General features: G+C 43.1%; 1 protein-coding gene across 2 annotated transcripts; it reads right to left on the bottom strand.

The window, feature by feature from the left end:
- Positions 1 to 1,043: 1,043 nt before the first annotated feature.
- Positions 1,044 to 11,620, bottom strand: LOC117737921 (pre-B-cell leukemia transcription factor 1-like). Of its 2 annotated transcripts, XM_034544181.1 has the most exons (9): positions 11,237 to 11,613; positions 10,569 to 10,768; positions 9,077 to 9,150; positions 3,722 to 3,966; positions 3,292 to 3,482; positions 3,018 to 3,153; positions 2,715 to 2,871; positions 2,210 to 2,294; positions 1,044 to 1,745 (listed from the first exon to the last, which is right to left on the bottom strand). In XM_034544181.1, exons 2-8 carry the CDS (start codon positions 10,751 to 10,753, stop codon positions 2,251 to 2,253), a joined length of 1,032 nt encoding a protein of 343 aa, XP_034400072.1. In that variant the 5' UTR covers positions 10,754 to 10,768; positions 11,237 to 11,613; the 3' UTR covers positions 1,044 to 1,745; positions 2,210 to 2,250. The 2 variants fall into 2 exon arrangements, with proteins under 2 accessions (XP_034400072.1, XP_034400064.1); XM_034544173.1 differs by having other exon boundaries at positions 10,569 to 11,620.
- Between the last annotated feature and the right edge of the window lie 1,208 nt (positions 11,621 to 12,828).

Below are 12,828 nucleotides of genomic sequence, written 5' to 3'. Positions count from 1 at the left end.
TGATTTCATCACTTTAGTATTATTCTGCTTTCCAAGAAAATGATTTCTCTCCAGTCAGACACTCCATGTATCTGGATTGTGTTGACCAGTGAGCCAACAGTGATAAGTGGCTGATAAAGTAGAATTCAAAGAACTCAAAGTACAACTGTCCTATTTTTGGTCACTGAATTTGGGATATTTGTGAGTAGCCTCAAGTAAAGCTGGAGAATAATCCGATAAAATGAAAAAACATCCGGAAATGTGTAGAAAACTAAAGTAACACACCAAAGAACCCTCCGATATGACTGAAGAGAGCATCATCAGTATAATTTCTTCTCATAGTTTGTTTCAATACTCTGATACAAAACACTGACTGTTAGGCCTTATATGTAAGATTTGTAATTGTAATGTTTACAGAATAACAAGATGCAATAGAAAGTGCATTTAAGAAATTAAAGCTGTTACAGTAATGGAGTGAAGTGTAGTCTTAACTAATAAAATAATAGGCAACTAAGACTCATGATAAAGAAATTATTATATCATCCTATATGGACCTTGAATCCTGTCATGTCATAATTTGGAGGATTTTGAGGATGAGTGGTTGTCCCGTAACCTCAAGGTACCCGGTTCGATCCCCGCTTTCCACATAGTTACTGCATGTCAAAGTGTCCTTGAGCAAGACATTCCCCACAGGGATCAATAAAGGATATATTATTATTATTATGCCCTTCTGTTTATCAGGTTTCAAGATGTGTTTACATCCACCATTGAAGATGAATAGATAGGGGAAACAAACCAGGGTGGGCAGGAAAAACAGCTTCAATATATCCAGAGGCCAAGTACATGCAGTGGCACTGTTCAACACTAGAGGGCCCAGACAAATACAACCCACATGGTCTCAGTGTGAAACTTAACTTCAGGTTAATGAGCAACACACACAAGTCTGATCTCCCGGGTAGAAGCCTCTGGTTCGGTTGCTTCAAAAGCATTTAAAAAACAGCATTACCTGTTAAAGCAATATCGTATTTAAATTCATTTAAATGGCAACAAACTCAAACCACTTCTTGTCTGAAGCAAAGAAAAATTTAATAAGTGACAATGTTTTTATTCATTTTTGGTCATTTCTGCCATTTATGATGTTTTTGTTGTACTCTATCAATGCATTTTCTTAGTGACATTTTTCTTAAAAAACTTGAAAGAAAGAATACATAATAAAATTGTAGTTCAACATCTAAAAATGACTTCATGCTTTCTTTTTGTCTTTTTTTCTTATTTTAATTCTTTGAAATAAAATGATGAATCTGGTTCAAGGCGACACACAGGCCCTAAACCTTCATACAGTTTATGATTCACTGAAGGTGAAGTAGTACATTAAAAAAAGTTCTTTTCATCATTTATTTATCTTTTTAAAAAAATAACAGAAGAAAAATGGCGTGAGTAATAGTAAAACTAAAAAAGAAAGAAATAGGTGTCAACACATTCGTAAAGTGGAGGGATTAAAAAAAACTTTGAGAGATGTTAGAAAACGATCAGCATCACAAAGCAGAACGGAACAGTTGCAGAGTTTTGGTAATGCTCTGTTCGTAGCTTGGCTGGACGTCAACCTACAGTCTGGGTTGTATTAGTCTGAGGAGCAGGGTGGGGTGGGGGGTGTAGGGGGAGGGGGGGTGTAGGAGGGGGAGCATAAGCTGGAGGTGACGTAGTGCTTGCTCCCTGGTGCTCTGTGTGGGGAGAGATGGGAAGAGGAATCACCAGCCGTCATCACCCTGAAACAGATGTTCAGAGTTGGATGTAAACGGAAAACAAAATACATCTTGAACCACTGACACTGTTGATATATCAATTTGTGATTTAAATAGAAATAATTTAGTCCGAGCCATTTTCTCGACATTTGCATTCGCTTAGTTAATCTGACTCTTCACAGGATTCATGATGTCTGAATAAATGCATGTTTTAACCCAAAACACACCGAACAACAATTATACAGGAAGGTGCACAGTCAATCCCCTTTAAGCATAATAAAACGTTTGTGTGAATGTTTCCTTTGATGCATAAAAACAATCCGGTGTCCGGTTTCAGTTGGTGATGTCGCCCGATGTAAACGACATCAACAGTGTCTACAAAATGTGTCACACCATACCACGCACTAACACGGGGAAAGGCTGTTACCATGACTACTCAGTTGGAGAGTGCGTAACTATAGCAACAGTGAGTAACCATAGCTACTCACATGGACACAGAGGAGGGAAGATAGTTCCTCCAGGCGAGTCCTCACAACCTCCCGTCAGGAGTGTAACACTGGACCGGGTATCCTCCTGTCGGCACACCGTCAACACACACTTTAACACTCTTTAGTCTTATGAGAGCTGAGGGGTCAACTAAAATAATATAGCCAATGGTCAGCCCGCAATATACACCTGATTTAGAGAGAACTGATGTCTTATGGGACAGTTTAATGAGGGCGGGATCTCACAGTCACATAATGCATTCAAACTGCAGCCTTGTTTTGATCATATTTCACCGTGTGAAAGGCAATCTACTACCACCCACACATCTTCAGAGTACTTCCTTGAACTTCTCCAGAAGTTATTTCATCCTCAACATTCTTACGTCTAAGAATGCAACAGATACGTAAGAGTTATCTATAAACGTATCTTCTCCTTGCTTTAATCGCGTGACGGGAATCGGATAAAACAGGATGCGTGTTGGCAACCAAGGTTTTGTCTGTTGTGTACCTGAGTTTGGCGTGGCTGGGGAGTTGGCTTGGCTGGCCTGTGAAGATACACTGGCAGCGTCCACAGCTGTCTTCACAGCATACCGGTTAGCTTCCTCCTGCAATTTTGCAACGTTCCTCTTATACCGAATCCTCTTGTTTCCAAACCAGTTCGCCACCTGAGAGAGTTGCAGAGGTCAAAACAAAGTCAAAAGAATTTCAGTTGGCTTCATTACACCAAACGTTGTCCAAATACTGTACAGTGTGTGTTCTATCAACTACTTCATGTTCCCTTTTTTTCCCAGTGGGTCTCTGATGGCCTGACCTGAGAAACAGTGATGGAACACTTCCTGGCCAGGTCCTCCTTGGCCTCCTCACTGGGGTAGGGATTTGCCAGATGAGAGTAGAAATATGTATTCAAAATCTCCGCTGCTTGCTTGCTGAAGTTTCTTCGTTTCCGCCTGCCAGAAAAGTGCAATTGCAATAATTAACAGTCAGAAAATACTCATCTCCCCGATGTTGGAAGCACACCGTCACGCACCGGAAGATGAACGTTAAGAGGAGGCAGCAAAACAAACAAATAGAAGCACGAAACCCACCTGGCGTCCAGGAACCTGGAGCGCAGGATCATGACGGCTTCACATGTGCTCTGCTTTAACTGCATCTGGATAGTGCTGAACTTGCGGTGGATGATTCCCACCATTCGCTCTATCTCTTTGGGTGAGATGGGCCGCGTACGGGACTGCTCCCTCAGCAGGTTCATCACATGGTCGGTGAACTCATTGCATGCCTGTGTGTCGGAGGGGAGGGGGGGGGGGGGGGGGCAGGTATGAAGGTGAGAGAGAGGGACAAAGAAAGAATTCAACAAACTCAAACATTAGATGTTTGTTTTCCACTCGCTGCACTTCAGCCAAAAACCCTGGTGGGATCTATAACTTGGCTTCTCTGGCATCCCACAAAAAAAACTCTTCATACTCAGTTCTGAGTGGCTCAGTCATGTGACATGTGCTATAATGAAGAAGATCACACCTGTTGGTATTTCTCCAGCTCAGCATGGTACATCCGTCGAATCTGAGCGAGCTTCTCTTTGTACTCGCTGTGTTCTACGTTCCCCTCACTCGGCGACCCTCCGGCTGCCGCGGCAACCACAGCCGCCGCTGCAGAGGCCCCGCCCCTCTCCGGACCCGCAACCCCCTCTGCTAACAGCATGTTGTCCAGTCGCATGATCTGAGGGTCGGGACCGTCTTCTTCCTGGATGCCTCGGATGCTCAGGGCTGTGGAGGAAAATAGAGACTGTTTGTAAATCCTGCTTGTGCAATACTGAAATATTCATTCACAACTTCTGGTTCAGGTATGTCGAACTGGAAAAACAGGATTCACACACATAAGTCAGAACAAATGCATGACATCAGTAGATTTGTAGCCTGTTTCAGTATGTCACATTTAAATTGCTTCATAAATATTTTACATAACTAGCAGCTTCTTTGCTGTTTTTATATTAGTTTTTTATGATTTGATTGAATTATTGCTGCATTAAAATTTGAGGCACAGGCATTGCCACACTATGAGCCCAATCTGTGATAAAGAGAAGAAAGAATTATAGGAAACAAGTTGTTACTAGTTTTGTGCTCCCATTGAAAATATGATAATGTGTGCAACACCAAATTGTGTATAACTCGATAGAGTTTGTGTGTTCGGCAGTTAGGGTTCCCTTCACAGCCAGCAGAGAGCACTATCTCACAATACAAGACCCACAACAAACAGAATTCCACACTAGATTCAGACTATTTTTGCTCGTAACTTGCATTTTTCTCTGAGTTGTCCCATCAATAGAATGTCCTCAAACAAAAATGTGCAATCTCCTTTTCCTCGTAAATATTAATAATGATCTCCTGGGTGCTAAAGAAACCAGCCAATGTGTTAAATCTCATATGTCCTAGACACCTGGTTTGGCCTAGTCTCTAACTAGACAACAAATAGCAACAGCCGCCTAATGGCCTCAAGGTGAAACAGTACAACAGCTTTTTTAAAGTTTTCTCACATCAAATCAAATATACAACACAAACAGCACAGTTGAAGTTCAGAAAACTTCAGAGAAACCAATATTTAATAGCCTGGAAAGAGCTGACAATATAATACTGGATGACAGGGGAAACCTCAGTCACAGCTTTGTTAGTAAGAGGCGGTGAGGAGATCAAGTGTCTGGGGCAACTGGAGTGAGAGAGAAAAGGAAGAGGCAGGGGAAGGAGACACAGACAACAAAAACACTGCCAGGAGGGAGGTTTACATAAAGAAATACTGGCTGTTGCTATGGCAGTGATGCCAGCTTTCCTTGGCATCCTCATGCCCAAAGAAAAACAGCCACACAAGCACCCTTGCACGAGCGTGCACGCACACGCACGCACACACACACACCACACACACGCACACACACACCACACACACGCACACACACACCACACATACACACACACACACACACACAGCTGTTAATTAACGCCAGCTCTTAAGGAGCGACTAAAGACCCAGTGAAAAATTAAGGCTCATTTGAGAGGTCGTTAATTTGCACAGCTATGCAAATTAGGTGGCAATTACAAGGTAGTTCCAGAGATCACATTCATAATCCCGCAACGAGGGCAATGACAGCCTCCGCATCTGGCAAACAGCATCCGCATACACACACACACACACACACGCACACATCTAAAGACACTAGCAATTGTGATGGCCTCCAATTATTTCACACTAGCAATTTTCAAAACCATGTTACAGTACAGTAATATAGTTTAATATGTGAAATATGTATGTAATATTACATCCAAATATGAGTATACTGCACCGAACATACAAATGTGCCAGATTAACCAGATTACAATATAATCCCATTGTTCTCAAAGTCCTGCATGCTCTTGTAGGCTGAATGCAGGTGCACCTGTGCGAGTGTCTTCAATGGCTGAATGGACATCCACCTGTTTCTCAGAGGTATGGACAAAGAAGCAAAGAGAAACACTTCTTATCATGTGAATCCCCCTTTTCCCTTCTCCCTTAATGTATACGTCCAACCTCCCAACTCCTCTAAACTACTAAAAGTGGGTTGAACCAAACATACCTGTGAAAAACAACACGGTCAAAAAGGAAATTTCCTTTATAGTAACAGTAAAATATACATTTCGTTTTTTAAGTGTACCAAGCAATGTTTCTATATTGGAATCCCCCATTCGTACGAATAATGCAATACAATTCAACAGCACCAAACTACAGCCAACAAAACGACCATTTGGTTTAATCAAGAACAGAATATTATAACGTCTTTCTATTACAGGACTACTTCAGTAGACTGCATTAGTTTTATTTTGGTATGCCTAATAAACTGGCAACCGAGTGTAGAAGAAAAGAGTAAAAAGCCGCAAAGATAGAGTAGACGAGAGGAAAACAACGACAAGTATATTGAAATGGGGCCGGGTCCCATTACTGTTAATTACATAATAATTAGTCCAGAGTTTGGGCCAGCCTTCCAGATTGCCCGTTGACTCCGTTGAGTGTACAAACACTAACACGCACAGAAGACAGGATAAAGAGATGAGCTGCGGCCCATGACGCTTGGTGGAACAGAGCGAGTAAATCCAGCTTTGTGAGCCCAGTCGGGGCCATGGGTGGCAAACTGTCCCCCACTGAGAATCTGTTTGTAGTGAAGGCTGACAGGACTCCGGGGTCTGGAGATTATCAACTGTCTGCCATACCATGAAACACAACCATTACTGCCTCTCCCTACAACTCATCCATCAATCTGTCCCTCCCTCGCTCTTGTCATTTGTTCTGTTTTCTTACTTTGCCTCTGTCCTATTTTGTGCGCTGTAATCCTCGACTAAAATTCCCAGAAAACCGAGGTTGATAAAAATAGAGTTGTATTGGGAATAGTGTGGGGAAGGAGGGGAAAAGAGGCATAGATGATAACAGAGAAGAGAGCCGACATATGCAGTGGAGAATGCAGGGAACATATATCTTAAGAAAACAGCAGTGTTTTGTCGCTGTCATGTGAGGAGTTATTTTTAAAGGTTCTAACTTGGGATGGAGAGGAACGAAACACTGACAGCAGAAATGGGGAGGCAGCCCAGTTGAGACAAAGAGAGAGAGAGAGAGAGAGAGAGAGGGGAGTAATCTATGTTATGAACTTCCACAATAATCTAGATATGGAGACTTCTTGGAAGCCCAGAAAACCACTTGGAGATCAAATGTGTTGAGAGCTACGTTTCTCTAAGAATCGTCATCAGTTACTCAGCATCGTATTCTTCTTCAAATTAGTGTGAAGATGCAACAAGACACCAACGGAAAGTAGGAACTCTCCGTCGCTTTGTAGGCATCATGATACCGATCAAGGGTCCAAAACACATCTGGCCATTCATACCAAACTATTGCTTCAGGGTAAATATGGGTCATCACCAAACTATATGTATAATAGTCATACGTAAGTGTATGGGTCAATGGCAAACTCCGTTTGATATTTCATGGCTACCAAAAGTGGTGCCTAGATGTTGATTTTCATGTAAAATGGTGCATATGATGACGTATCCTGGTAATCCTTGATCTCTTTACTAGCTCACTGTATTAGAAGCTGATGCAATAACGGCATGCGACCTTTCATTGTTTTTGTTGCAGTTGTATTTGGGGTTGCTGTGTTATGAGTTAAATGCATTATATATTGCGTTTGTTGTTTTGTTTTGCATGTAGTGCTCATTATTAAGGTTTACCTTTGATGTGCAGTTGCTTGGTGTTGCATGTACTTGTGCTGAATTGCAGTGTGTTTTCTGTTCGACTCGGACTTGGCCAAAGCAAGCAGCTTAATTGAACACACCTGTGGAGGCAGCTAACAGGGGGGGAGCACAGTGGCAGGAAGTAACTGCTGGCGAAAGAGAACTTGAAGAGACACAAGAGCGAGATGACGCAACCGCAGAAACAGATCTGGTGGCGGCCCAAAGAATCGGGCCCACTCGCTCTGGACGACTGGCACACGTTGTGCGAGTCCTGAAGTGAAGGGGGGGAAAGAGCTCGGGTGGTGGGCGTAACGCAGCAGCGGAGAGGATGTCGCCAGCTAGCGGCTAGCATACAAAGCTGTAACTTGCTGAGGGGACGAGCGGCCTGACGACCTAGTGGCGGGACAAAGAAACGCGGCGGTGGACTGCAAAGTAACTCTGTCGTAAAGACAAGAAGACTTAGTTTGAGCTTGTATTTATTGGACTTGTATTGATCTTTTAGTTTTTTTTAAGTTTTCAAGTTTTCATAAGGCCTTATTTTTTGCTGAAAAGACAACAAAAAAATTATAATGGCGAGCAAATTCACTATTTACCTCTGTTTGAGTAACTTTTGGCAACAATTACAGTTCCCAGCTGTACTTCTGAGCCTTTTCTGTTATGTGTCTAGTAGGAGCAGATGGGCTGAGTGCTGCAGGAAGTACTGAGACTAAAACATTGCTAGTTTTGAAGTGTTCATGGTATTCGTTGACACTAACAAAGATATAGAATAATACCAGCCGTATCCTTTTGATTATCTTATCACTTATGAAGAGGGAGGTTTACAGCTCAGAGGGGTAGCAGTAAGCACTCACTGAAATCAATGCATGAAACCCAGATCAGAGCACATAACTCGTGATGACCCGTTCACACGAAACCCAAAGATCGTCTGTCTCCGAATCAAAGCTGCGGTGTGATAAATGTACAACTGAGGCTGTCAGAATGTGAAAAAGCTGAATGACATCGAGTTGCCTTGGAAACTCTGCATCCCTCCTCCTGCCAACCTCAGGGTTCCCGTTTACACACTAAGTGAATGAAATGAGGTAATAACAAGGGCTCTGTGAAGCTCACACTTCTGTCTGGCTCGTGTCTGCAAGGAGTTTCCACTCTCAAGACAAGTTAAGAGGATTTTCTACCATGTAAAACACAAACTTGGGCCCTTTACCGTTCAAGTGAACTGACGCATCAGTGGAGTGTGATTGAGTGCCAGGATCAAACATTTAGGTGTAAGATAGTTGTAACAACGCTCTTATTCCTCAGTCAAAAGTGTCTGTTGGTAAAGACGCTGCACCTTGGTTGGTTGTGCTTTTAAAGGAAAGCATCCATCAGAAAATGAGTTTTAGAAAAATGTCAACACAAACTGAAGATGGAAGATGTGACACACCGAGCACAAGAGCAAGAGAGGAAGAAAGTGAGACAATATATTGAGAAGACAGAGAGGTAGATGAAGGAAGGCTGGGAAGACCTGGCTGGACAATATATTGATATCTTTCTGTCTCAGATGATCCATATACTCTCAAACTGACCAAATATTGGGAAGTTCCTCACTGGCTGATGTGAAAAATTCATAAGACCAGGAACCGAATGGACAACTCACCTGTCCTTTCTTTGATCTCGCACAGGACACTGAAGAGAGCCGGCTTCATTCTGTGGCAGTTTAAAGCGTGTTTCCTTTTATGGAAAATGAAAGACACAGAGACAGAGAATGTAAATTATATGCCATTCTATTGGTTACAGGCACTGACATCCACCAACAATAGATCATGTAGACACATTGCAAGTCAGTATTGAACAGACTGGATTCAGATGAGTGAGTGTGCAACCAGACCTGTTAAAGCGTCTGACTGAAAACAGGCCCAAGCACATAGTTGTCTAATTCACCTGGACTTACTCACCTTCGTGAAGACAGACAAGAGAAGAGATTGACGGCACAATCATGCAGAAACTCTGAGAGCTTCAAATGGAACAACTCGGTGTCCACATAATAGGGATGGCACAAATGGAAGAGTATAACAATCAATATTGTTATATAACTTCAAACTACGACACAATATTAATACTCTGACGTCAGTTTTGTGATTACTGAGGCATGGATATTTTATTATTTTCCTGCATACATTTGATCTGAAATGTGCTGTTTTATGGCAGTTGTGTGGCAGTTTTTGACTGTTTGAATTTGTACATCCTGTCACATGTCCATGTTGCATCCAAAACAACTCTGGTATTGGATCATTTATCTCAACCTGGTATAAAACTCTGAATGTCATACTTAAGGCAGTTCTTGAAATATGATTTGATTTATGCTTCGTGGAACAAAAAAAGACAATGAAATGTACATCACAAGATGAAGTCAAAAAGAGAGAGACACACTGAGCACAAGAGGGAGAAAGACAATGCATTGTAGTAATAATAAGTAGCTTTCTATGAATGTTACAGTTTTAGTTACACATATAATGTGAATAGATTAGTTGGTTTTACTGTGTATATATGGTGTTTTGCAGTATTTCCTGTGTGTTGAGATAGTATTTTGAGCAAACTACTGTGATCGCATTGTGAGTTACAAGAGTAGGGTAATTATGATTGTAATTAACACAATATTATTAAGGATGCGTTCACCAATCAGGGTGTATAACAATATTGCAAATAAAATAACCAAACTGCAAGTTAAACTTCACTTGAAACCAAAGTCTTCATATGTTTGTGGTATTTCTACTTTGTGGGACGCTGACGCAATAAGATATTGAATTATTATGAGTAAGTGTTTGATTCCCGGCCCCAGGGGAGGAGTGCTACGGAGCCAGTGTTGTATTGGTGCTGTTGATAAGACCTGTGGGGGTGAAAGGTGGTGATCCACAGCTGGAGAGGGGCCACAACAATTTGGAAGTTGGGGGTTGTTATTACAGTGTTACAATGTGTGTAAGACCATGCACGCTTGAAGGGATACTGCAATGACTATTCCCCATCCCCCCCCCCCCCCCCCCCCCCCCCCCCCCCCCCCCCCCCCCCCCCCCCCCCCCCCTTGCAGACCCAAATCTAACTCTTAAAACATGTTCTGCCTTCTATCAGGCCTTATCTGGTCATGTTATTACCTGGCCTGGGCCTCATCCAGACTCTCATCTGTGATGACCATGATCTGCTGGAGGATGTCACCAATGTCCTGCTGCGGCTGACCCATGTTGTGATGTTTCCTTATGTTGTCAGGATCACCCACATCCTCGTGAGGCAGTCCAGTAAGTCCAATATGACCCAACATCATGCGGGCCTGGTCCTCCATACCTACAGTGTGGCTCTTATTGTGGAGAGAGAGATGGGAGGAGGAGGAGGATCACTACAAAAAGGGGTTTCCTTCTCCAACTTTCAGCACTTAGAAAAACGAGAGGTTGAAAAGTTTCCCATAAAAAAAGGGAGAAAAAAGGGAGAAAAAAAAGCATACAGGGCTCAAAACTGCGAGAAGTGTTGGCTCAGCTGGAGCTGCCTGCTTGCATTGGTCTGAGTAACAAAGCAAAAGAGACAGAAGTGGAGCAGCCTTAGCTTTTACTCATCCGAAGAAAACGGTACAAAACTCGAGCTCTAGAAACGGGTTCTTCTTTGGCATGGAGGGGGGTGGTGGTGGTGGTTGGGGGGGGGGGGGTGGGGGGGCACGGCTCACAAAATGTTAGCCTTTAGAAAGATACTGTTGTTTTTATAAGTAGCTTGACGCGCCACGGACGTCTTTTCTTCCCCCCGAAAAGACGACCGAGAGGCTCCGGATAATTACCAAAACTGGCTCGTTACAGAGCTCATTCCTGTTTGTGAGAGGCTGCTCGGCTCCCGCGTGTTAAATGCTGGTCCGATCGGCGCTATGGCTATATCTAATGACCCGGGAGCCCCTTTGATGTCGTCGTCTCCGCCTGCTCTCCTTTTATCCATGAGTCCCGTATCCTGCTCGGTAATTAAAAGTGAGAACCGACACGGTCACCTAAAAGACGGTCTGGGGAAGGTGTTCCCGAGGAACTTCATCTATCTGGTTCCGTCCAAGTCCCGCAAATTCGGGTTTGCACCCTTAGTTGTTGCTTATTGCTATTTTCTTTCCCCGTACGGCTGTTGTCCCACTCCTCCCAGAAAAACACCACCATGGAGCAATGCCGTCCTCTGTCAAATTACACAACACGAGAAAAGACTACTTCCGCTCTAACATTTCAGACTAATACACCTTAACGCAAATGGCCCGATTAAAGGCGTGTGTTTGATGAAGTCATGCATCGGGAGATGGGCCACGTTTTGTGGACGTGCAAATATTTTTTGTTTTTGTTTTTTTTACAGCATATGCGTCGAGGCAAAACGACAAAACGCACAAATGGTCCAACCGAGAAAAAAAAAAGGTCATGCAAAGCTGTGTTGTCCTGAACGGAGGACAGACCGCGGACCTCACGCAGGGGCCGGGAGCCATGTTGTGATTCATCACTTTTACATTTTCTGGGCTCTTTTTCGCCCCTACAACAGCATAATTTGCCTACTTCACTGTATTATAATCGATCCCTTGAGACTGCATATATTGTGCAAGCAAAGCAGATTAATCTGGACATGTATACCTGCTCTAATCCACGAGCCTGCTCGTCTGTATTGTGAACATGTTACAGTGTGTACATGCTGTTGTCACATGAACGTTACGTGGAGTCTTCCACAGACTTGTCCCGGACGGAACAGGAACATGATTATAATATCCAGAGCCAAACATAATTATATGGTCACTGAAGAACAAAGAGCTGCTCAATATCGACACAGTTTAAATGTCGGCAACATTATCTAGAATGATATCCCCTGCAAAACCCATTGACCAACACAGAAATGGAACAATGGTTTAAAAATGGCTTTCGAGTCAGATTAAAGCGCGTTAGTACTTTTATTTTGAAAGAAACTGTGATTCAATTCCGGCCTCTTTCTGGCTTTTTCTGGTTCCCTTGACGCAGCTCTCCATCAGTATGTCGGCGGGCTCCGGGGAATGCTGCAGTTTGATTTGAAACCGCGAGGAGGCCATCACTTCACCATGGAAACAATGTTGTTGTTGATGTTGATGTTGATGATGATGATACGACCAATACTAATACGAGTGTGTGTGCGTGTGTGCGTGCGTGTGCGTGCGCGTGTGCGTGTGTGTGTGTGTGTGTGTGTGTGTGTCCCCTAGAATAGCTAAAGGTGCCATCCTGATATTATGGTGACCTCATCGTATTGTATAGTAGCCTATTGTCTATAATTACATTGTATTTCTCCAGGACTTTATGTTTCATCAGTTTCAAAGATGACTTCTCATACACCTTCTCAACTACCTCAGTAGCTATACACATGTTCACAAGCTGTGGGTAAGCCCTG

This window comes from Cyclopterus lumpus, chromosome 1 (assembly GCF_009769545.1).
Source record: "Cyclopterus lumpus isolate fCycLum1 chromosome 1, fCycLum1.pri, whole genome shotgun sequence".
Classification (NCBI taxonomy): Eukaryota; Metazoa; Chordata; class Actinopteri; order Perciformes; family Cyclopteridae; genus Cyclopterus; species Cyclopterus lumpus.
The sequence above is the reverse complement of the archived record's forward strand: the minus strand, read 5'-3'. Positions and strand labels throughout refer to the sequence as shown.

Excerpts from the sequence above, each read along its gene's own strand:
- LOC117737921 (XM_034544173.1), bottom strand. The coding sequence starts at position 10,753 with ATGGAGGACCAGGCCCGCATGATGTTGGGTCATATTGGACTTACTGGA. Across the intron at positions 3,483-3,721 it reads AGCTGGAGAAATACCAACAG|GCATGCAATGAGTTCACCGA; the intron begins GTGTGATCTTCT and ends TCCGACACACAG. Across the intron at positions 3,154-3,291 it reads TCCAGGTTCCTGGACGCCAG|GCGGAAACGAAGAAACTTCA; the intron begins GTGGGTTTCGTG and ends CTTTTCTGGCAG.